The sequence below is a fragment of the Pristiophorus japonicus genome, chromosome 1, assembly GCF_044704955.1.
Source record: "Pristiophorus japonicus isolate sPriJap1 chromosome 1, sPriJap1.hap1, whole genome shotgun sequence".
Classification (NCBI taxonomy): domain Eukaryota; kingdom Metazoa; phylum Chordata; class Chondrichthyes; family Pristiophoridae; genus Pristiophorus; species Pristiophorus japonicus.
This window is the reverse complement of record NC_091977.1, coordinates 6,571,772-6,597,191: the sequence shown is the minus strand read 5'-3', so window position 1 is coordinate 6,597,191 and position 25,420 is coordinate 6,571,772. Positions and strand designations below refer to the sequence as shown.

At 50.0% G+C, this 25,420-nt stretch overlaps 1 protein-coding gene across 1 annotated transcript in view; it reads right to left on the bottom strand.

Annotated features, from left to right (window-relative positions):
* Positions 1-5,973: 5,973 nt before the first annotated feature.
* The window catches only part of plcxd3 (phosphatidylinositol-specific phospholipase C, X domain containing 3), a 42,284-nt gene continuing 22,837 nt past the window's right edge, over positions 5,974-25,420 (bottom strand). Inside the window, exons 2-3 of the mRNA XM_070892153.1 lie at positions 9,249-9,957; positions 5,974-6,130 (exon numbers count right to left, since the gene is read on the bottom strand). Of these exons, the coding sequence (XP_070748254.1) occupies positions 5,974-6,130; positions 9,249-9,957 (866 nt within the window). The remainder of the gene's footprint in view (positions 6,131-9,248; positions 9,958-25,420) is intronic.

The window sequence follows — 25,420 nt, the reverse complement described above, 5'->3', positions numbered from 1 at the left end:
GTTGGGGTGAGGGTGTGTTGGGGTGAGGGGGTGAGGGGGTGTTGGTGTGAGGGGGTGTTGAGATGAGGGGGTGTTGAGATGAGGGGGTGTTGAGGTGAGGGGGTGTTGGGGTGAGGGGGTGTTGGGGTGAGGGGGTGTTGGGGTGAAGGTGTGTTGGGGTGAGGGGGTGTTGGGGTGAGGGGGTGTTGGGGTGAGGGGGTGTTGGTGTGAGGTGGTGTTGAGATGAGGGGGTGTTGAGATGAGGGAGTGTTGAGATGAGGGGGTGTTGAGATGTGGGGGTGTTGAGATGAGGGGGTGTTGAGATGAGGGGGTGTTGAGATGAGGGGGTGTTCAGATGAGGGGGTGTTGAGATGAGGGTATGTTGGGGTGAGTGGGGTGTTGAGATGAGGGGGTGTTGAGATGAGGGGGTGTTGGGGTGAGGGGTGTTGAGATGAGGGTGTGTTGGGGTGAGGGTGTGTTGAAATGAGGGGGTGTTGCGATGAGGGGGTGTTGAGATGAGGGGGTGTTGAGATGAGGGGGTGTTGAGATGAGGGGTTGTTGAGATGAGGGTGTGTTGGGGTGAGGGTGTGTTGGGGTGAGGGGGTGAGGGGGTGTTGGGGTGAGGGGGTGTTGAGATGAGGGGGTGTTGGGGTGAGGGGGTGTTGGGGCGAGGGAGTGTTGGGGTGAGGGGGTGTTGGGGTGAGGGTGTGTTGGAGTGAGGGTGTGTTGGGGTGAGGGGGTGTTGGGGTGAGGGGGTGTTGAGATGAGGGGTTGTTGAGATGAGGGGGTCTTGAGATGAGGGGGTCTTGAGATGAGGGGGTGTTGGGGTGAGGGTGTGTTCAGATGAGCGGGTGTTGAGATGAGGGTGTGTTGGGGTGAGGGGGTGTTGGGGTGAGGGGGTGTTGGGGTGAGGGGGTGTTGAGATGAGCGGGTGTTGAGATGAGAGTGTGTTGGGGTGAGGGGGTGTTGAGATGAGGGGGTGTTGAGATGAGGGGGTGTTGGGATGAGGGGGTGTTGAGATGAGGGGGTGTTGAGATGAGGGGGTGTTGAGATGAGGGTGTGTTGGGGTGAGGGGGTGTTGGGGTGAGGGGGTGAGGGGTTGTTGGGGTGAGGGGGTGTTGAGATGAGGGGGTGTTGGGGTGAGGGGGTGTTGGGGTGAGGGGGTGTTGGGGTGAGGGGGTGTTGAGATGAGGGGGTGTTGAGATGAGGGGGTGTTGGGGTGAGGGTGTGTTGGGGTGAGGGGGTGTTGAGATGAGGGGGTGTTGGGGTGAGGGGGTGTTGGGGTGAGGGGGTGTTGGGGTGAGGGGGTGTTGGGGTGAGAGGGTGTTGTGGTGAGGGGGTGTTGGGGTGAGGGGGTGTTGGGGTGAGAGGGTGTTGGGGTGAGGGGGTGAGGGGGTGTTGGGGTGAGGGGGTGTTGGGGTGAGGGGGTGTTGGGGTGAGGGGGTGTTGGGGTGAGGGGGTGAGGGGGTGTTGGGGTGAGGGGGTGTTGGGGTGAGGGGGTGTTGGGGTGAGGGGGTGTTGGGGTGAGGGGGTGTTGGGGTGAGGGAGTGTTAGGGTGAGGCAGTCACTGAGGGACTGACTGGGGAGATGAGGACACAGCAAGTCCCAGTGGGGAGATCCAGGACTGTTACCCCAGTATTTACCCCTTCGCCCCCAGCCACAGCTCCCCTACCTTCGCGGGGTAACTGGGGGAGGGCAATAATTGCCAACCTTGCCGGCAACACCACGCCCACATCCCGTAAATACTTCATTAAAACTCACAATGTGTGCGGGTGCTGCATGTTATCAGTCACGGACAAACACTGAGATCTTTTTATTGAGTTTCCTGAAATTGTCTCTCCAGTTGTTCCTTACTCCATTAAATATTTAAATACAAATTAATAGACATTTGTATTATTTTTTTTATACAGAAAATTACAATTTCTTTTTGCACCCAAGGGACTCAGTAAAGCAGGACGCGGCACACAGACACGGGACAATTAATTAGTTATTACACACACTCACTGCGAGGGGAGACAGGGGCAGTCTGTGGATAGCAAGCCCACAGCAATCTCCATTTGTTGCTGAACGAGCACAACGTGTAACAGAGATGCCTTGCAGAACGTGGTCGCCATTTATCATCTGGTCAACAACTCAGCGAGTGTTGAGGGGTCTGTGTGGAGAAGCCGGAGGCACCGACACAACGGCGTTGCAGTTTCGCGCCGTGAAATTGGTCTGCTCAGTGTCTCCCATTAACGCCTGCGGGGGGGGGGGGCGATAGCGGGGCGCTAACCGCGCACCGACGAGGCGTGGCAAGATGGCCGACTCCCGCTAACTTCGGCGAGAGGTTTGCGGCGGTGGTACGGCGTGATGCCCCTCCCCCCAGTCTCCTTCACCCGGAGATCATGATGTCATCGCCGTGCACATCGCCCCGGCTGTAATTGCAAAGGGGATGGAGTATAAAAGCAGGGAAGTCTTGCTACAGTTATACAGGGTATGGGTGAGGCCACACCTGGAATATTGCGTGCAGTTCTGGTTTACATATTTACGAAAGGATATACTTGTTTTGGAGGCTGTTCAGAGAAGGTTCACTCGGTTGATTCCGAAGATGAGGGAGTTGACTTATGAGGAAAGGTTGAGGAGGTTGGGCCTCTACTCATTGGAATTCAGAAGAATGAGAGGTGATCTTATCGAAACGTATCAGATTATGAGAGGGCTTGACAAGGTGGATGCAGAGAGGATGCTTCCACTGATGGGGGAGACTAGAACTAGGGGGCATGGTCTTAGAATAAGGGGCCGCCCATTTAAAACTGAGATGAGGAGGAATTTCTTCTCTCAGAGGGTTGTAAATCTGTGGAATTCACTGCCTCAGAGAGCTGTGGAATCTGGGACATTGAATAAATTTAAGACAGAGATAGACAGTTTCTTAACCGATAAGGGAAGAAGGGGTTATGGGGAGCGGGCAGGGAAGTGGAGCTGAGTCCATGATCGGATCAGCCATGATCGTATTAAATGGCGGAGCAGGCTCGAGGGGCCGTATGGCCTACTCCTGCTCCTATTTCTTATGTGTTTATGTTACGCCCCCGGACCCGGATTTGGGTTCCGGCCCCGGAAGCACCGCCGGGCGTATTATTTGCGTTGTTTCCCGCCCGTGATGGATCAGCCCGGCACTCTTCCCGCGGGCGCACGGGGCAGACCGGGCCGGATCGCGGCTGGCCTCGGGGACGAGGCGAGTGCTTCCCTTGCAGAGCCCGCGGCGACGGCCCTTCCCTCCGAACCCGACAGCGCTGCACGCCTGCCGCCTCTCACCTCCCAAACTTCTCCCCCCCTTGGGCTTTATCTGGTTCCTGCCAACCTCAGACTTACCACCAGAGGGAGCCAGCCAGCTCTCGGCCTCAAACCTCATCCGACTTTCCAACTCTTGGTCCGTAGCCCTATAGGTTACCGCACTTCAGGTGCACATCCAAGTACTTTTTAAATGTGGTGAGAGTTTCTGCCTCTACCGCCCTTTCAGGCAGTGAGTTCCAGACCCCCACCGCCCTCTGGGTGAAGAAATTTCACCTCAAATCCCCTCTGAACCTTCTACCAATTACTTTAAATCCATGCCCCCTGGTTGTTGACCCCTCTGCTGAGGGAAAGAGGTCCTTCCGCTATATCCAGGTCCCTCATAATTTTATACACCTCAATAAGGTCTCCCCTCAGCCTCCTCTGTTCCAATGAAAACAAACCCAGCCTATCCAATCTGTCCTCATAGCTAAGATTCTCCACTCCCGGCAACATCCTCGTAAATCTCCTCTGTACCCTCTCCAGTGCAATCACATCCTTCCTGTAATGCAGTGACCAGAACTGCACGCAGTACTCCAGCTGTGGCCTAACTAGTGTTTTATACAGTTCAGGCATAACTTCCCTGCTCTTGTATTCTATGCCTCGGCTAATAAAGGCAAGCATCCCGTATGCCTTCTGAACCACATTATCTATCTGGCCTGCTACCTTCAGGGATCTGTGCACCTCAGTTTCCTAAGGTGTATTTCCTTGCCTTATTCGCCCGCCCCAAATGCATTGTTAGAAGGAGTCACTGGATAGGAGCAGAAACCTTGACTGATAATTATAACGCCACCCCTAACTATTGCCCCACTATGAACAGCTAACCCATGGACTGCTGCTAGGTTGAAAGAAACTGCAGTTTCCTGGGGCAAATTATTTGTTTTCAACTAACACGGTGTGAGTAGATTTATTACTGCAATGTGGCTCAATAATCAGCGATAGATTCATTACTGAGCCATGAACACGAAACAAACATTAATGTTGCAGCAATAAATCTACTCACACGTCAGGGATAGATTAATTATTGGCTCCAATCTTGTGTTTAGGAGATTGACAGGTGAACTGAGGTGTTTAAAATATTAAAAGGATTCATTTGGATAGAAACTGTTTCCTCTGGTGGGGGGAGTCCAGAACAAAGGGGCCTAACCTCCCCGGCCGTTCAGGGGTGATGTCAGGAGCACTTCTTCACACAAAGAGTGGTGGGAGTCGACATCTCTCACCCCCAATAGGAATGTGGAGGCTTGGGGTCAACTGAAGCTCTCAAGACTGAGGTCAATAGATTTTTGTTGGGTGAGGGTTTCTGTGATATGGAATGAAGGCGGGTAAATGGAGTTGAGGCGCAGATCAGCCGTGGTCCAACTGAATAGTGGAGCAGGCTCGAGGGGCTGAATGGCCTCCTCTTCCTCATGTTCTGATGTTACTATTGCTGGCCCATAAAAATGGCAAATGGAATCTGTAATTTGTATCTACAGGCATAATCGAGAGGAGTCAATCACCCGACTTCAAAGAGCCCGTCCAATCAATGGATTGGAAATGGAGTGGGTGATGGGCGGGCGATCGGTGGGCAATGGGTGGGCGATGGGTAATGGGTGGGCAATGGGTGGGCAATAGGTGGGCGATGGGTGGGCAATAGGTGGGCGATGGGTGATGGGTGGGCGATGGGTGGGCAATAGGTGATGGATGGGCGATGGGTAGGCAATGGGTGAGCGATGGGTGATCGGTGGGCGATAGGCGATGGGTGATGGGCGATGGGCGATGGCTGGGCGATGGGTGATGGGTGGGTGATGGGCGATGGGTGATGGGTGGGGGATGGGCGATGGGCGATGGGCGATGGATGGGCGATGGCTGGGCGATGGGTGATGGGCGATGGATGGGCGATGGGCGATGGGCGATGGGTGGGTGATGGCTGGGCGATGGGCGATGGGTGGGCGAAAGGGTGATGGGTGGGGGATGGGCGATGGGTGGGTGATGGGCGATGGCTGGGTGATGGGCGATGGGTGGGCGAAAGGGTGGTGGGTGGGGGATGGGCGATGGGTGGGCGATGGGCGATGGGTGGGCAAAAGGGTGATGGGTGGGCGATGGGCGATGTGCTGTGGGTGGGCGATGGGTGGGCAGTGGGTGGGCGATGGACGATGGGTGGGCGATGGGCGGGCGATTGGTTGCCGAGGGGCCAGTGTGGGTCTCCGCTGCTCGGGCAATGAGGGTGGAAACGTACCACACCGAGCACAACAACACGATGGTGGTGTTGAATTTGTACAGGACCTTGGTCGGAGTATTTTGCCCAGGCTGTGACCCACTACAGGAAGGAGATAAACGCAATGGAGAAAGGATGGTGTGCTAGGAATGGAGATTTGAGAAGTTAGGGCCCAGTTCACTGGAGCCGAAAGGTTTGCTGCATTCTAACCCAGGTGCCGGAGGTGGAACTCAGTGAGTCGCCCACTCTACCACAACCTCGTGATTTATCGCCCTCCCAATAAACAAACTAAAACAGATCCCCAACCGCTCGCTTGTGGACATCTCCAGCTACACCCAGTCCCCTGGTGCATCAAGAACAACAGAATGGCTTTAATATATCAATGAGAGTCAACAGACAGGCAGCCACAGACAGATCGGGATAAACGGGTTATAGCAATAGGGTTATAGGCCCGAATCACAGGGTGAGGGGAACAGAGGGGCGAGGGACGGAGATCGTCAAGTAGGATTGGAGGCTCCTTCCTCCTCGAGGTAATTGAGTCTGATGACAGCGCTGATAAAGTCTCCCAGCTCCACGAAGTCCGCTGTCACGATGTTGACCCCGTTCTCTCCGGGTTTCTGGGCCCGGATCCAATGCATCATAGCAGGAAGTGCCCTGCGAGGGAAAATTACACAATTAGTAATGACAAAAGAACATGGTAATTTCAGGACCAGCAAACGTTCACTAGGGCCAGCAAACACGTTCTTTTTAACAGATTAACGTCAACTACATACCCTCTCCCCATATCTCCCAACTCCACCCTCTCCCCATATCTCCCAACTCCACCCTCTCCCCATATCCGCAATCCCACCCTCTCCCCATATCCCCAATCCCACCCTCTCCCCATATCCCCCAACCCCACCCTCTCCCCATATCCCCCAACCCCACCCTCTCCCCATATCCCCCAACCCCACCCTCTCCCCATATCCGCAATCCCACCCTCTCCCCATATCCCCAATCCCACCCTCTCCCCATATCCCCAATCCCACCCTCTCCCCATATCACCCAACCCCACCCTCTCCCCATATCCCCAATCCTACCCTCTCCCCATATCCCCAATCCTACCCTCTCCCGATATCCCCAAACTCCACCCTCTCCCCATATTCCCCAACTCCACCCTCTCCCCATATTCCCCAACTCCACCCTCTTCCCATATCCCCCAACCCCACCCTCTCCCCATATCCCCAAACCTACCCTCTCCCCATATCCCCCAACTCCACCCTCTTCCCATATCCCCCAACCCCACCCTCTCCCCATATCCCCCAACTCCACCCTCTCCACATATCCCCAAACTCCACCCTCTCCCCATATCCCCCAACCCCACCCTCTCCCCATATCCCCAAACCTACCCTCTCCCCATATCCCCAATCCTACCCTCTCCCCATATCCCCAATCCCACCCTCTCCCCATATCCCCAATCCCACCCTCTCCCCATATCCCCCAACCCCACCCTCTCCCCATATCCCCAATCCCACCCTCTCCCCATATCCCCAATCCCACCCTCTCCCCATATCCCCCAACCCCACCCTCTCCCCATATCCCCAATCCCACCCTCTCCCCATATCCCCAAACTCACCTTCTCTCAATATCTCTTAATTTCACCCCACCTTTTGCCCCAATCCACTGCCTCACTAATGATCCAATGAGAATGGTGATAACGCCCCAATGTTGGTGAGGTTCTGTAGGTAAGAGGCGATTCTACCATATGCTGTCTTAACCAGAATCACCCATGTTTAATGGAGGATTCTGATCGACTTCTGGTGTTGAAAGCCTCTGTACATGACCCCTCAGTACAAAACTTGCTTTGTCCTGGAGGGGAATCGCTGTTGTTATTGGACACAAGCTGTGACGCTTCAAAGTGACTTGCAACAGTCTTTCACAAGCAGTGATAGACACCCCAGAAAGACACACACGGCAGAAAAAAGCACATCGGCCATCGCCCACCCATCCCCCACCCATCGCCCACCCATCCCCCACCCATCGCCCACCCATCGGCCACCCATCGCACACCCATTCCCCACCCATCCCCCACCCATCGCCCACCCATCGCCCACCCATCCCCCACCCATCGCCAACATTTACACCATTCATTTCCTTTCATTTTCTGTCTGACAATATTTCTACCTTATAAAGTCGACAAAATATTAGTTCTGGTAAATGCAAGACTTTCCATTTCATACATGCACTGTCAGCACGGGGTTAGAAAGAGTAAAGCTCCCTCTACACTGCCCCATCAAACACTCTCAGGGCAGGTACAGCACGGGTTAGATAGAGTAAAGCTCCCTCTACACTGTCCCATCAAACACTCCCAGGGCAGGTACAGCATGGGTTAGATACAGAGTAAAGCTCCCTCTACATTGCCCCAATCAAACACTCCCAGGGCAGGTACAGCACGGGGTTAGATACAGAGTAAAGCTCCCTCTTCACTGTCCCATCAAACACTCCCAGGGTAGGTACAGCACGGGGTTAGATACAGAGTAAAGCTCCCTCTACACTGTCCCATCAAACACTCCCAGGGCAGGTACAACACGGGTTAGATACAGAGTAAAGCTCCCTCTACACTGTCCCATCAAACACTCCCAGGGCAGGTATAGCACGGGTTAGATACAGAGTAAAGCTCCCTCTACACTGTCCCATCAAACACTCCCAGGGCAGGTACAGCACGGGTTAGATACAGAGTAAAGCTCACTCTGCACTGTCCCATCAAACACTCACAGAGCAGGTACAGCACGGGGTTAGATACAGAGTAAAGCTCTCTCTACCCTGTCCCATCAAACACTCCCAGGGCAGATACAGCACGGGTTAGATAAAGAATAAAGCTCCCTCTACACTGACCCATCAAACACTCCCAGGGCAGGGGTTCGGACCAAAACCAAGAACTTTATTTTCTTATTGTCTGGTCCTATCTACCTTTAATGACCCGTGTAATTGCACAACAATGTCCTGCCACTCCTTTTAAATTCTTACTATTTAATATATATTTCCTTTCCCTATTCTTACCTCGTAAATGACTTATTTCACCATTCTATCTGCATTAAACTGTATCTGCTGACTGCCTGCCCACCCTGATAACCTATCTCTGTCTCTGTCCCCCTGTAATCTCGCACAGTCAGAACTTGCATTACCTCCAAATGCGGTGTCAGGAGTAAATGTGAATCCTGTTTCCTCTCTTCCTGTGTCGAGGCCACTCCTGACGTGTGATGTCTAGGTTTGGAGCTTTTCAGCGTATTTCCACCGTGGTTGGGGTCGGGGAGGGCGGAGGGGGTGATACTTTCTTGACTTTACACTCGCGGCGGAGACCCTTACTCACGAGGAACGCGAGGTCGGAATATTTGAACCCATCTCACTGCCCTAACCGTGTCCCTTCCTGTTGGCAGCAGGTGGAAAGAACATAAGAAATAGGAGCAGGAGTAGGCCATACGGCCCCTCGAGCCTGCTCCGCCATTTAATACCATCATGGCTGATCCGATCATGGACTCAGGTCCACTTCCCTGCCCACTCCCCATAACCACTTATTCCCTTATCGGTTAAGAAACTGTCTCTCTCTGACTTAAATATATTCAATGTCCCAGCTTCCACAGCTCTCTGAGGCAGCAAATTCCACAGATTTACAGAAGAAATTCCTCCTCATCTCAGTTTTAAATGGGCGGCCCCTTATTCTAAGATTATGCCCCCTGGTGCTAGGGGGCGAGTTGAATCCCCTGATTGACCGTTCGCTCCTCCGTGGCCTTACCGTTCGGTGATCGTCTCCCTCAGCCCGCTCGCCACGCCCTTCATCACCGTGCTGGCTTTAGGGGTGAGAACCAGCTGGGACACGAAGAAGGTGCCCTTGCTGCGCCGATCAGTGATCGAGGCCTGGACGAACTGGATGAGTTTCTCCGGGTCGGTGGTGTTGGGGCAGGGGGATGGCATCATCTGACCGGGCCACAGGAAGGGAACCTCCAGGGCAACCGGGTTGTGGTAGAAGACCAGGATCTGGTAGCCCTTCTCCCAGAGGTACTGCAGGCTCACCTCCTGGGCGAAGATCACGGGGCACAGTCTGCTCCCGAAACATTCCCTCAGCATCCGGATCAGCTTCTCGTGGTGGGACTTCTGCATGCCGTAAAAGTGGTTAAAGTCCAAGAAGATGGCCTCCTTGGGCTGCTCCCCCAGGAAGCCGTTGATCTCCTCCAGACCCTCCAGCACCGTGGCGCTGAAGAGCCCATGGGCGAAGTACAGCTGGTTGTCGGGGTCGCGGGGCTTGGTGGAGATCCGCAGGTCAAAGTACCGGATCCCGGCCTGCAGCTGTTGCCCGAAGTTCATGCTCTGCGTGGCCAGCCACCTCCTCATCAGCTTTTTGGCCACCGCACCGAACAACGAGACGAAATTCTGCACCGTGTCCGTCTGCTCCGGGCCAACCGGCGACGACTCGTCGATGTAGAAGCTGAACGAGTCATGTGATCCTGCGGTTAAAGATAAAAATAGGATACACCTTTAATTAAAGGGACAGTCCAAACTTCGGCCCAGCCCCATTAAAGAGATACTTGCCCCAACACTGAGTCGCGAAGGGATAGAGACCAGCTAAGTGAGTGGGCAAGAACATGGCAAAAGAAGAAAGAAACATTTGCATTTATAGCAACTTTCACGACCACCAGAGGTCTCAAAGCATTTTACGGCCAAAGAATTACTTTTGGAGTGTAGTCACGGTTGCAATGTGGGAAACATGGCAGCCAAATTGGTGCACAGCAAGCTCCCACCAACAGCAATGTGATAATGACCAGATAATCTGTTTTTGTTATGTTGATTGAGGGATAAATATTAGCCAGGACAATGGGGAAAGCTCATAGAAGCATAGAAGTTTACAGCACGGAAGGAGGCCATTTCAGCCCATCGTGTCCGCGTCGGCCAACAAGAAGCTTTCCAGCCTAATCCCACTTTCCAGCTCTAGATCCGTAGCCCTGCAGGTTACGGCACTTCAAGTGCACATCCAAGTACTTTTTAAATGTGGTGAGGGTTTCTGCCTCTACCACCCTTTCAGGCAGTGAGTTCCAGACCCCCACCACCCTCTGGGTGAAGAAATTTCCTCTCAAATCCCCGCTAAACATTCTACCAATTACTTTAAATTTATGCCCCCTGGTTGTTGACCCCTCTGCCAGGAGAAACAGGCCCATTCTATCCACTGTATCCAGGCCCCTCATAATTTTATACACCTCAATAAGGTCTCCCCTCAGCCTCCTCTGTTCCAATGGAAAACAAATCCAGCCTATCCAATCTGTCCTCATAGCTAAGATTCTCCACTCCCGGCAACATCCTCATAAATCTTGTCTGCACCCTCTCCAGTGAAATCACGCCCTTCCTGTAATGTGGTGACCAGAACTGCACGCAGTACTCTAGCTGTGGCCTAACTAGTGTTTTATACAGTTCTAGCATAACCTCCCTGCTCTTGTATTCTGCGCCTCGGCCAATAAAGGCAAGTATTCCATATGCCTTCTTAACCACCTCATCTACCTGGCCTGCTACTTTCAGGGATCTGTGGACCTGCACTCCCAGGTACCTTTGTTCCTCTACACTTCTCAGTGTCCTACCATTTAATGTGTATTCCCTTTCCTTGTTAGCCCTCCCCAAATGCATTACCTCACACTTCTCCGGATTAAATTCCATTGCCACTGCTCTGCCCACCTGACCTGTACATTGATATCTTCCTGCAGTCCGCAGCTTTCTTCTTCATTATCAACCACACAGCCTATATTAGTATCATCAGCAAACTTCTTAATCGTACCCCCTACATTCAAGTCTAGATCATCGATATATACCACAAAAAGCAAGGGACCCAGCACTGAGCCCTGAGGAACCCCACTGGAAACATCCTTCCAGTCACAAAAACATCCATCAACCGTTACCCTTTGCTTCCTGCCTCTGAGCCAATTTTGGATCCAACTTGCCACTTTGCCCTGGATCCCAGGGGCTTTTACTTTCGTGACCAGTCTGCCATGTGGGACCTTATCCAAAGCTTCATAAGATCCATTTGCTTTGGCTTCATCGACCCTCCTGGTTAACTTCCCTGCTCTTCTTCAAAATAGTGGCCGTGGGATCTTTTACGTCCACCTGAGAGGGCAGACGGGGCCTGGGTTTAATATCTAATCCAAAAGACAGCACCTCCGACAGTGTGGTGTTCCCTCAGTACTGCACTGGGAGTGTCAGCCTAGATTTATGTGCTCAAGTTCCTGGAGTGGGACTTGAACCCTCAACCTTCTGACTCAGAGGCAAGGGTGCTACCCATTGAGCCACAGATGACACACAAGGTGGCAGACAGAATATAAAGTGCGGAAATGTGAAGTTATCCACTGGTAGGGAAGATAGAAAAGCAGAGTATTTTTTTAATGGTGAGAGATTGGGAAATGTTGGTGATCAGAGGGACTTGAGCAATGTCCCCTCGAATTTCTTGAGCCGCCCGGCCACACATACGCGGTAACCCTATCAGCGCCAATAGTAGCGATCGATCCGCAGTCAGGGGCAACCTGGGGCTCCTGGCTCACCAATCACTGAGAGTTAACATGCACGCAATTTGGAAAGCAAAGGGTATGTTGGCCTTTATTATTACAAAAGGATTGGGGTTCAACAGTAAAGACGTCTTACTGCAATTATATAGGGCCCTGGTGAGACCGCACCTGGAGTATTGTGCACAGTTTTGGTCTCCTTACCTAAGGAAGGATATACTTGCCAAAGAGGGAGTGCAATGAAGGTTCACCAGACTGATTCCTGGGATGAGGATTGCCTATCAGGAGAGAATGAGTAGACCCGGCCTATGTTCTCTAGAATTTAGAAGAATAAGAGGTGATCTCATTGAAACAGATAACATTCTTACAGGGCTTGACCGGGTCGATGTAGGGAGGATGTTTTCTCTGGCTGGGGAGTCTAGAACTAGGGCTCACAGTCTCAGAATAAGGGGTCGGCCATTTAAGACTGAGATGAGGAGAAATTTCTTCACTCAGAGGGTGGTGAATCTCTAGAATTCTCTAGGGGGCTGTGGAGGCTCAGTCATTGAGTATATTCAAGACAGAGAGCGCTAGATTTTTGCACTCTAGGGGAATGATGTGTTATGGGGACAGTGCAGGAAAGTGGAGTTGAGGTCGATGATCAGCCGTGGTCTTGATGATTAGCGGAGCAGGCTCGAGGGGCCGAATGGCCGACTCCTGCTCCTATTTCTTCTGTTCTTAACATAATAAGGTTTAAAATAATGATTGACAAGAAAACCTGACAGGCAAAGAGATAGACCAGCAGTGGGAAACATTTAAAACGGTGATCAGTGGAGTCCGGCAAAAATATATTCCGCTAAAAGAATCTAGCCAGTAACGAAACACTGTGGATGAATAAAGAGATAAGGGTTGAATTGAAACGAAAGAAAAAGGCATCCACTAAGTACATTGACAATAAAGGAGAGGATGACAAAAGGGAATATGAAGAGATTAGTGAAGAAGTGAAAAAAACTAATTAGGGAAGCAAAGCGGAACTTCAAGATTACGTTCTCAAGGAACATAAAAAGAAATAGTAAATTATTCTACAGACACATAAATAAAAGAAAAATCCGGATAGCCACAAAGGGAAACACACAATAAACTCAAGGGCAAATGGCAGAAACATGAAATAACTACTTTGCCTCAGTATTTAACATGGAGACTAACATGAGGAACATGACATTAGAAGAAGAGATCGGAAAAGATAGAAAGACAATTAAGATAGAAAAGGGGAGTTAATTGATAAACTGATCAAACTTAGAGAGGATAAAACCCCAGGTCCAGATGGATTGCATCCGTGCATATTAAAAGTTAGGGAAGAGATAGCAGAGGCAATGTTACACATATATCGAAATTCATTCGGAAAGGGAATAGGGCCAGAAGACTGGCAGGCAGCTAGTGTGATATTTAAAAAGGGTGATAGAATACGCCCAGGGAACTACAGGCCAGTTAGCTAAAAGGAAAAATAATAGAATATTTACTCAAAGATGTAATAGAAAACCATCTTGAGATTGAAAATATAATAAAGTGCAGTCAGTTTGGAAAGGGAAAGTCATGCTTGGCGAACCTTATTCATAGAATGATGCAACTCTGAAGGAGGCCATTCAGCCCACAGTGTCCGTGCCAGCTCTTTGAAAGAGCTACCAATTAATCACACACACTCCGCTCTTTCTCCAGAACCCTGAAAATTGTTTCCCTTCAAGTATTTATGCAATTCACTTTTGGAAGTTATTACTGAATCTGCTTCCACCGCCCTTTCGGGGACTGCATTGTAACTTCCGCAGATGGCGACTCTGGCCAAACCCGCTAAAGACCATCACCTCGACATTCCACCTCAACAGCCGCCAAGCAAACCGAACTCTGAAAGTCTCCTTCTGCGGCGCAGAGGTAAACCATGCCAAAAAAAACCCCTCCTATTTCGGAGTCACGCTCGATCGCACCCTGTTGCGTAGACAGCATCTCCGGAACCTTGGGGAGAAGCTAAAGAGTTGGGTCAACTTGATCCAGAAACTCGCCTTATCCACATGGGGAGTAGATGCTCAAACCCTCCGTATGGCAGCACTCGCCCCGGTGTACTCTACCAGCGGAGTACTGCCCTCCGGCAAAGCTATCGAGTCCGCATGTCAAATCCGTTGATGTCCAGTTGAATTCTATGGGAATTATCACCAGTACGCTTTTATCAACACTGACACCTTGGCTGCCCGTGTTTGCAAACACCGCACCACCACACCTACGCCGCAAATATGCAGTCTTCAGAGTAGACATCATCATCATAGGCAGTCCCTCGAAATCGAGGAAGACTTGAGTTCTCAGGTGACTGAACAAGTCCAATACAGGAATTACAGTCTCTTTCACAGGGGGGACAGACAGTGGTTGAAGGAAAGGGTGGGTGGGGAGTCTGGTTTGCCGCACGCTCCTTCCGCTGCCTGCGCTTGTTTTCTGCATGCTCTCGGCGACGAGACTCGAGGTGCTCAGCGCCCTCCCGGATGCACTTCCTCCACTTTGGCCAGGGACTTCCAGGTGTCGGTGGGGATATTGCACTTTATCAGGGAGGCTTTGAGAGTGTCCTTGTAACGTTTCCTCTGCCCACGTGGGGCTCGCTTGCCGTGCAAGAGTTCCGAGTAGAGCGCTTGCTTTGGGAGTCTCATGTCGGGCATGCGGACAATGTGGCCCGCCCAACTGGTCGAGTGTGGTCAGTGCTTCAATGCTGGGGATGTTGGCCTGAGCAAGAACACTGACGTTGATGCGTCTGTCCTCCCAGGGGATTTGCAGGATCTTGCGGAGACATAGTTGGTGGTATTTCTCCAGCGATTTCCACTACACCAGCAAAGACATGCCAATCCAGGCCGACTTGAACAACCTACCACCAACCCGTCTCAAATCTCGAAGGCCATTTTGGACCGTCGCTGAAGCCCTTCAGCGATCTCCCCTCAATCTTGATGACTGACGGCAAAAAAATGTTTTATTATTCGTTCATGGGATGTGGGCGTCGCTGGCAAGGCCGGCATTTATTGCCCATCCGTGCAGCCACGGTGCGCCGGTGGTGGAGGGAGTGAATGTTAAAGGTGGTGGATGGGGGGCCAATCAAGCGCAGGCTGCTTTGTCCAAGCTTCTTGAGTGTTGTTGGAGCTGCACTCATCCAGGCAAGTGGAGAGTATTCCATCACACTCCTGACTTGTGCCTTGTAGATGGGGAAGGTGGAAAGGCTTTGGGGAGTCAGGAGGTGAGACACCCACCATAGAATCCCAGCCTCTGACCTGCTCTTGTTACCACAGTATTCATGTGGCTGGTCCAGTTAAGTTTCTGGCCAATGGTGACCCCCCCCAGGATGTTGATGGTGGGGGATTCGGCCATGGTTATGCCGTTGAATATCAAGGGGAGGTGGTTAGACTCTCGCTTGTTGGAGATAGTCATTGCCTGGCACTTGTGTGGCGCAAATGCTACTGGCCAGTTATCAGCCCAAGCCTGAATGTTGTCCAGGTCTTGCTGCATGCGGGCATAGACTGCTCCATTATCTGAGGAGTTGCGAATGGCACTGAACACTGTGTAATCATCAGCGAACATCCCCACTTCTGACCGAATGATGGAGGGAAGGTCATTGATGAAGCAGCTGAAGATGGTTGGGCCTAGGACACTGCCCTGAGGAACTCCTGCAGCGATGTCCTGGGGCTGGGATAATTGACCTCCAACCACCACAACCATCTTCCTTTGTGTTAGATATGATTCCAGCCAGTGGAGAGTTTTCCCCCTGATTCTCGTTGACTTCAGTTTTACTCAGGCTCCTTGATGCCACACTCGGTCAAATGCTGCCTTGATGTCGAGGGCAGTCACTCTCACCTCATCTCTGGAATTCAGCTCTTTGTCCATGTTTGGGCCAAGGCTGTAATGAGGCCTGGACCCAAGTGGTCCGGCTGGAACCCAAACTGAGCATCGGTGAGCAAGGTATTGGTGAGTAAGTGCCGCTTGACACCTTCCATCACTTTGCTGATGATTGAGAGTAGACTGATGGGGCGGTAATTGGCCGGATTGGATTTGTCCTGCTGTTTGTGGACAGGACATACCTGGGCAGTTTTCCACATTGTCGGGTAGATGCCAGTGTTGTAGCTGTACTGGAACAGCTTGGCTAGAGGCACGGCTAGTTCTGGAGCACAGGTCTTCAGCACAACAGCCGGGATGTTGTCGGGGCCCATAGCCTTTGCTGTGTCCAGTGCGCTCAGCTGTTTCTTGATATCACGTGGAGTGAATCGAATTGGCTGAAGACTGGCTTCTGTGATGGTGGGGACCTCAGGAGGAGGCTGAGATGGATCATCCATTCGGCACTTCTGGCTGAAGATGGTTGCAAACGCTTCAGCCTTGTCTTTTGCACTCACGTGCTGGGTTCCGCCATCATTGAGGATGTGGATATTCATGGAGCCTCCCCCTCCCGTTAGTTGTTTAATTGTCCACCACCATTCACGACTGGATGTGGCAGGACTGCAGAGCTTTGATCTGATCCGTTGATTGTGGGATCGCTTAGCCCTGTCTATACCATGCTGCTTCCGCTGCTTAGCATGTATGTAGTCCTGTGTTGCAGCTTCCCCAGGTTGGCACCTCATTTTTAGTTACGTCTGTTGCTGCTCCTGGCATGCTCTTCGATACTCCTCATTGAACCAGGGTTGGTCCGCTGGCTCGATGGTAATGGTAACATGAGGGATATGCCGGGCCATGAGGTTACAGATTGTGGTGGAATACAATTCTGCTGCTGCTGATGGCCCACAACGCCTCAGGGATGTCAAGTTTTGAGGTGCTAGATCTGTTCGGTGATAGTGCACGGTGATAGTGCCACACAACATGATGGAGGGTGTCCTCAGTGTGAAGACAGGACTTCGTCTCCATGAGGCTTGGAAGAACTGTGACATACGGAATGGATTCCTTATAGAGGATCCCACAGTACAATCTGAAGGATCAAACCTTCCTCGCAAACAGTGGACAACCATCTTTAAAAGTGGATCAGTTATTTTTTTTGCCTCTGCGCATTCTTCATATCTAAATATATAATTTCACACTTTTCTGTGTTAAATTGCATCTGCCACGTGCCTGCCCATTTCACCAGTCTGTCTATGTCCTCCTGATGTCTGTCACTATCCTTGTCACTGCTTACTACATTTGTGAGTTTCGTGTCACCTGCTAACTTTGAAATTATGGCTTGTATACCCAAGTCCAGGTTATTAATATATTTCAAAAAGAGCAGTGGTCCTAATGCTTCCCTCAAGTCTAAAAAATAAATTAATTCTTTGAAGAAGTAACAAAAAGGGTAGATTAGGATAATGCAGTAGAGGTAATATATTTCGATTTCCTAAAGGGCTTCGATAAGGTACCACAATGTAGACCAATGACTAACGTCAGAACACGTGGAGTTAGGGACAAGTGGCACAATGGAGAGCAAACTGGCTACAGAACACAAAATAGAGAGTGAGGGTTAAAGGTCGTTACTCAGGCTGCCTTAAGGTGGGAAGTGAGTTTCCACAAGGACCACTGGTGTTCACCATTTACATAAACGAGTTAGACTCGGGAATCTAAGTGAATAGTGGGGTACCACAGGCATCAATGCTTGGGCCCAGCTGGTCACAATATATATACAAATGATTTGGATGAAGGAATCAAAAGTAATATTTCCAAATTTGCTGACGACACAAAACTAGGTGGGACTGTGAGTTGTGAGGAGGATGCAAAGACTCTGCAAGGCGATTTAGATAGGTTGAGTGAGTGGGCAAACACATGGCAGATGCAGTATAACGTGGATAAATGTGAAGTTATACACTTTGGTAGGAAAAACATAAGGACAATTATTTAAATGATGATGGCTTGGGAAGTGTCGATGTACAGAGGGACCTGTGTGTCCTTGTACACCAGTCATTGAACGCAAACATGCCGGTGCAGCAAGCAGTTAGGAAGGCAAATGGTATGTTGGCCTTCATTGCAAGAGGATTTGAGTACAGGAGCAAGGATGTCTTACTACAGTTATACAGGGCCTTGGTGAGACCGCACCTGGAGTAGTATGTGTAGTTTTGGTCTCCTTATCTAGAGGGAGTGCAGCGAAGGTTCACCAGACTGATTCCTGGGGTGGCAGGATTGTCGTATGAGGAGAGATTGGGTCGACTAGGCCTGTATTCACTGGAGTTTAGAAGAATTAGAGGGGATCTCATTGAAACGTATAAAATTCTGACAGGGTTGGAGAGACTGGATGCGGGGAGGATGTTTCCCCTGGATGGGAAGTCTAGAACAAGGGGTCACAGTCTCAGGATACGGGGTAGGAAATTTAGGACTGAGTTGAGGAGAAATGTTTTCACTCAGAGGGTGGTGAACCTGTGGAATTCTCTACCACAGAAGGCTGTGGAGGCCAAGTCACTGAATATATTTAAATTTCTAGATTTCTAGAAACAAAAGACATCAAGGAGTATGGGGAAAAAGCGGGAATATGGTGTTGAGATAGAGGATCAGCCATGATCATATTGAATGGCGGTGCAGACTTGAGGGGCCGAATGGCCTACTACTGCACCTATTTTCTATGAATCAGAAGTACAATTTCAAAATTTGCAGATGACACTAAACGTGGGGGTGTAGTTAATACTGCGACAAAACACAAGATGACATTGATAAACTATCTGGGTAGAAGTTATGCTGCAGCTATACACAACCCTGGTTGGACTACACCTGGAGTATTGTGAGCAGTTCTGGACATCACAGCCAAGGAAGGATATATTGTCTTGGAGGGAGTGGTGTAGGTTTACTAGAAAGATACCCAGACTCCAAGGGTTACATTATGAGGAGAAATTACACAAATAGGTTTGTGTTCGCTGGAATTTAGAAGGTTAAGGGGTGATCTGATCGAAGTTTTCAGAATATTAAGGGAACAGATAGGGTAGATAGAGAGAGACTATTCCTGCTGGTTGGAGATTCTAGGACTGGGGTGCATAGACTAAAAATTAGAGCCAGACCTTTCAGGAGTGAAATTAGATATCACTTAAATACACAGAGGGTAGTAGAAATTTGGACGTCTCTTCTGCAAACAGCAATTGATGATAAATCAATTGTTAATTTTAAAACTGACATTAATAGATTTTTGTTAACCAAAGGTATTAAATGAGGTCGGGCAAAGGCAGCAATATGGTGTTAGATCAGCCCTGGTCTCATTCAATGGCTTTACCTTGAACCTAACCCCATACTGTACCATTCCTGGGACTGTTTGATGGGCCAGTGTAGAGGGACCTTTACTCTGTATCTAACCCGTGCTGTACCTGCCCTGGGAGTGTTTGATGGGACAGTGTAGAGGGAGCTTTACTCTGTATCTAACCCGTGCTGTACCTGCCCTGGGAGTGTTTGATGGGACAGTGTAGAGGGAGCTTTACTCTGTATCTAACCCATGCTGTACCTGCCCTGGGAGTGTTTGATGGGACAGTGTAGAGGGAGCTTTACTCTGTATCTAACCCGTGCTGTACCTGCCCTGGGAGTGTTTGATGGGACAGTGTAGATGGAGCTTTACTCTGTATCTAACCCATGCTTCCTGCCCTGGGAGTGTTTGATGGGACAGTGTAGAGGGAGCTTTACTCTGTATCTAACTCATGCTGTACCTGCCCTGGGAGTGTTTGATGGGACAGTGTAGAGTTAGCTTTACTCTGTATCTAACCCGTGCTGTACCTGCCCTGGGAGTGTTTGATGGGACAGTGTAGAGGGAGCTTTACTCTGTATCTAACCCCGTGCTGTACCTGCCCTGGGAGTGTTTGATGGGACAGTGTAGAGGGAGCTTTACTCTGTATCTAACCCGTGCTGTACCTGCCCTGGGAGTGTTTGATGGGACAGTGTAGAGGGAGCTTTACTCTGTATCTAACCCATGCTGTACCTGCCCTGGGAGTGTTTGATGGGATAGTGTAGAGGGAGCTTTACTCTGTATCTAACCCCGTGCTGTACCTGCCCTGGGAGTGTTTGATGGGACAGTGTAGAGGGAGCTTTACTCTGTATCTAACTCATGCTGTACCTGCCCTGGGAGTGTTTGATGGGACAGTGTAGAGGGAGCTTTACTCTGTATCTAACCCGTGCTGTACCTGCCCTGGGAGTGTTTGATAGGACAGTGTAGAGGGAGCTTTACTCTGTATCTAACCTGTGGCAGTGGAGAATGTGGGTGGTGGGTAGATCTGCTACAGGGAAGGTGTTGGTTGAACACAATGACCTTTTCCGATGTGATATTGTCAGTCAGTGTGGATGTTAGCTGCCTCGGACCTCTGCCACAATTGACCCGGAAGTAGTTGATGCTGCTCACTGAGACATGGTGGGAATCAAACAGAGTTGGCTCGCACCGATTATAAAAATAAGAACATAAGAATTAGGAGCAGGAGTCGGCCATACGGCCCCTCGAGCCTACTCCGCCATTCAATAAGATCCTGGCTGGTCTTCTACCTCATCTGCACTTTGCAGGCTCTGTGTGGTCTCCTCACAACTTACTGGCCCACCAAGCTTTGTATTGTCAGCAAACTCGGATACATTACACTCGGTCCCTTCATCGAAGTCATTAATATAAATTATAAATAGCTGAGGCCCCAACACTGATCCCTGCAGCACCCCACTAGTTATAGCCTGTCAACCAGAAAATGACCCATTTATACCTACTGTTTTGTGTCCGTTAACCAATCTTCTATCAATGCTAATATACTACCCCCAATCCCATGAGCCCTGATCTTGCATAACAACGTTTTATATGGCACCTTATTGAATGCATTTTGGAAAACCAAATATACTACATCCACTGGTTCCCCTTTATCTACCCTGCTCATTACATCCTCAAAAACATCTTATAGATTTGTTGAACGCGATTTCCATTTCATAACATCATGTTCACTCTGCCTGATCATATTATGGTTTACTAAGTGCCCTGATACCACTTCTGATACCATTTCCTTAATAATGGATTCCAGCATTTTCCCCGACAACTGATGTCAGACTAATTGGCCTGCAGTTCCTATTTTCTCTCCCCTCCCTTGATAAAGTGCCACAGAACAGGCTTGCCAGCAAAGTTGAAACCCATGGAATAAAAGGGACAGTGGTAAAAGGAAACAGAGAGTAATGGTGAACAGTTGTTTATCGGACTGGAGGAAGGTATACAGTGGTGTTCCCCAGGGATCGGTTCTAGGACCACTGCTTTTCATGATATATATTAATGACTTGGATGTGGGTGTAGAGGGCACAACTTCAAAATATGCAGATGACACAAAACTTTGAAGTATAGTGAACAGTGAGAAGGAGAGTGATAGAATTCAAGAGGACATAGACAGGCTGGTGGAATGGGCGGGCACGTGGCAGATGAAGTTTAACGCAGGAAAGTGTGAAGTGATACATTTTGGTAGAAAGAATGAGGAGAGACAAAATAAACTGAAGGGTACAATTCTAAAAGGGTGCATGAAGAGAGAGAGCTGGGGGTATATGTGCACAAATCGTTGAAGGGGGCAAGGCAGATTGAAAAAGCGGTTAAAAATGTTTGTGGGACCTGGGCTTCATAAATAGAGGCACAGAGTACAAAAACAAGGAAGTTATGATGAACCTTTATAAAACACGGGTTCGGCCCCAACTGGAGTATTGTGTCTAATTCTGGGCACCGTACTTTAGGAAGGATATGAGGCCTTGGAGAGGGTGCAGAAAAGATTTACGAGAATGGTTCCAGGGATGAGGGACTTCAGTTACGGGGATAGACTGGAGAAGCTGGGGTTGTTCTCCTTGGAGCAGAGAAGGTTGAGAGGAGATTTGATCGAGATGTTCAAAATCATGAGGGGCCTGGACAGAGTAGATCGAGAGAAACTGTTCCCATTGGTGGAAGGGCCGAGAACCAGAGGACACAGATTTAAGGCGATTGGCAGAAGAACCAAAGGCGACATGAGGAAAAACTGTTTTACGCAGCGAGTGTTTAGGATCTGGAATGCACGGCCTGAGAGGGCGCTGGAGGCAGACTCAATCGTGGCTTTCAAAAGGGGGTTGGATAAGTGGCGGTGGGAAAATAATTTTCAGGGCTACGGGGAAAGGGCGGGGGAGCGGGACTGGCTGAGGTGCTCTCACAGAGAGCCGGAACGGGTTCGACGGGCCGAATGGCCTCCTTCTGTGCTGTGACCATAACGTGATTCCTTTCTTGACTAACGGGGCACATTTACTGCCTCGTGAGCTGCTGGAGAATCTAGACGGTGTGACATAAAATTCGCAACAAATTCAATGGAACCTTGCCAAACTCTGAGTACATTCGCCATCATTTCTACAGCTCTCTGCAAGATAATGGCTTCACAGCTGCAGTACAGTCTGCACATCCTTTCCCCGAGGAGTATGCCTGGCGCTGTGCGCGCAGTAAAGGTTGAAAGAGCTCTCAGCACTCGGCTGCCCCGCACATTTCCCCTGCGGAGAACACTGAATGCCTGACATTACCGGAGCCCCTGGAGATGCTTTGAAATACTCTTCGCCAATTGGAATTAATATGCATTGGATCCCCTTTTCTATCAATTGCAATTCATGCTGAATCCATTTATATGTTAATGTCATGTGGGCGGCGATGATTCTGCTGATGGAGCGAGGCAGGGAACAGAGACAGTTCGCAGATCATCATTCGCTGATCACAGCACAGGGGCAGCTCAGCTCGCTACCGCACATTCAATCATAGAATCACAGAGATTTACAGCACTCAAGGAGGCCATTTCAACCCATCGTGCCCGTGTCGGCCGACCAAGAGCTACCCAGCCTGATCCCACTTTCCAGCTCTCGGTCCGTAGCCCTGCAGGTTACGGCACTTCAGGTGCACATCCAAGTACTTTTTAAATGTGGTGAGGGTTTCTGCCTCTACCACCCTTTCAGGCAGTGAGTTCCAGACCTCCACCACCCTCTGGGTGAAGACATTTCCCCTCAAATCCCCTCTAAACCTCCTACCAATTACTTTAAATCCATGCCCCCTGGTTGTTGACCCCTCTGCTAAGGGAAATAGATCCTTCCTATCCACTCTATCTAAGCCCCTCATAATTTTATACATCTCAATAAGGTCTCCCCTCAGCCTCATCTGTTCCAAAGGAAAAAAACCCAGCCTAGCAACGTGTCACACAGTAAAGCTTCCTCCACATTGTCCCATCAAACACTCCCAGGGCAGGTATAGCACGGGTTAGATACAGAGTAAAGCTCCCTATACACTGGCCCATCAAACACTCCCAGGGCAGGTATAACACGGGTTAAATACAGAGTAAAGCTAACTCTACACTGTACCATCAACACTCCCAGGACAGGTACAGCACGGGTTAGATATAGAGTAAAGCTCCCTCTACACTGTCCCATCAAACACTCCCAGGGCAGGTACAGCACGGGTTAGATACAGAGTAAAGCTCCCTCTACACTGTCCCATCAAACACTCACAGGGCAGGTACAGCACGGGGTTAGATACAGAGTAAAGCTCCCTCTACACTGTCCCATCAAACACTCTCAGGGCAGGTACAGCACGGGTTAGATACAGAGTAAAGCTCCCTCTACACTGTCCCATCAAACACTCACAGGGCAGGTACAGCACGGGGTTAGATACAGAGTAAAGCTCCCTCTACACTGTCCCATCAAATACTCCCAGGGCAGGTACAGCACGGGTTAGATACAGAGTAAAGCTCCCTCTACACTGTCCCATCAAACACTCCCAGGGCAGGTACAGCATGGGGTTAGATACAGAGTAAAGATCCCTCTACACTGTCCCATCAAACACTCCCAGGGTAGGTACAGCACAGGTTAGACACAGAGTAAAGCTCCCTCTACACTGTCCCATCAAACACTCCCAGGGCAGGTACAGGGGGTTAGATACAGAGTAAAGCTCCCTCTACACTGTCCCATCAAACACTCCCAGGGGAGGTATAGCACGGTTTAGATCTATAATCTATAATACAATTGGAAGAAGGGACCGAGTGTAACGTAGCCACGTTTGCTGACGATACAAAGATGGGAGGAAAAGCAATGTGTGAGGAGGATACAAAAAATCTGCAAAAGGCCATAGACAGGCTAAGTGAGTGGGCAAAAATTTGACAGATGGAGTATAATGTTGCAAAGTGTGAGGTCATGCACTTTGGCAGAAAAATGGAAGAGCAAGTTATTATTTAAATGGAGAAAGATTGCAAAGTGCTACAGTACAGCGGGACCTGGGGTTACTTGTGCATGAAACACACAAGGTCAGTATGCAGGTACAGCAAGTGATCAGGAACTTGTCCTTTATTGCAAAGGGGATGGAGTATAAAAGCAGGGAAGTCTTGCTACAGTTATACAGGATATTGATGAGGCCACACCTGGAATACTGCGTGCAGTTTTGGTTTCCGTATTTACGAAAGGATATACTTGTTTTGGAGGCAGTTCAGAGAAGGTTCACTTGGTTGATCCCAGAGATGAGGGGGGTTGACTTATGGGGAAAGGTTGAGTAAGTTGGGCCGCTACTCATTGGAAATCAGAAGAATGAGAGGCGATCTTATCGAAACGTATAAGATTATGAGGGGGCTTGACAAGGTGGATGCAGAGAGGATGTTTCCACTGATGGGGGAGAATAGAACTAGGGGACATAATCTTAGAATAAGGGGCCGCCCATTTAAAACTGAGATGAGGAGAAATTTCTTCTCTCAGAGGGTTGTAAATCTGTGGAATTTGCTGCCTCAGAGAGCTGTGGAAGCTGGGACATTGAATAAATTTAAATCAGAGATAGACAGTTTCTTAACCGATAAGGGAATAAGGGGTTATGGGGAGTGGGCAGGAAAGTGGACCTGAGTCCATGATCGGATCAGCCATGATCGTATTAAATGGTGGAGCAGGCTCGAGGGGCCGTATGGCCGACTCCTGCTCCTATTTCTTATGTTCTTATGTAGATACAGAGTAAAGCTCCCTCTACACTGTCCCATCAAATACTCCCAGGGCAGGTACAGCACGGGGTTAGATAGAGTAAAGCTCCTTCTACACTGTCCCATCAAACACTCCCAGGGCAGGTACAGCACGGGTTAGATACAGAGTAAAGCTCCCTCTACACTATATCATCAAACACTCCCAGGGCAGGTACAGCACGGGTTAGATACAGAGTAAAGCTCCCTCTACACTATATCATCAAACACTCCCAGGGCAGGTACAGGGGGTTAGATACAGAGTAAAGCTCCTTCTACTCTGTCCCATCAAACACGTCCAGGGCAGGTACAGCACGGGGTTAGATACAGAGTAAAGCTCCCTCTACACTGTCCCATTAAACACTCCCAGGGCAGGTACAGCACGGGTTAGATACACAGTAAAGCTCCCTCTACACTGTCCCATCAAACACTCCCAGGGCAGGTACAGCACGGGTTAGATACAGAGTAAAGCTCCCTCTACACTGTCCCATTAAACACTCCCAGGGCAGGTACAGCACGGGTTA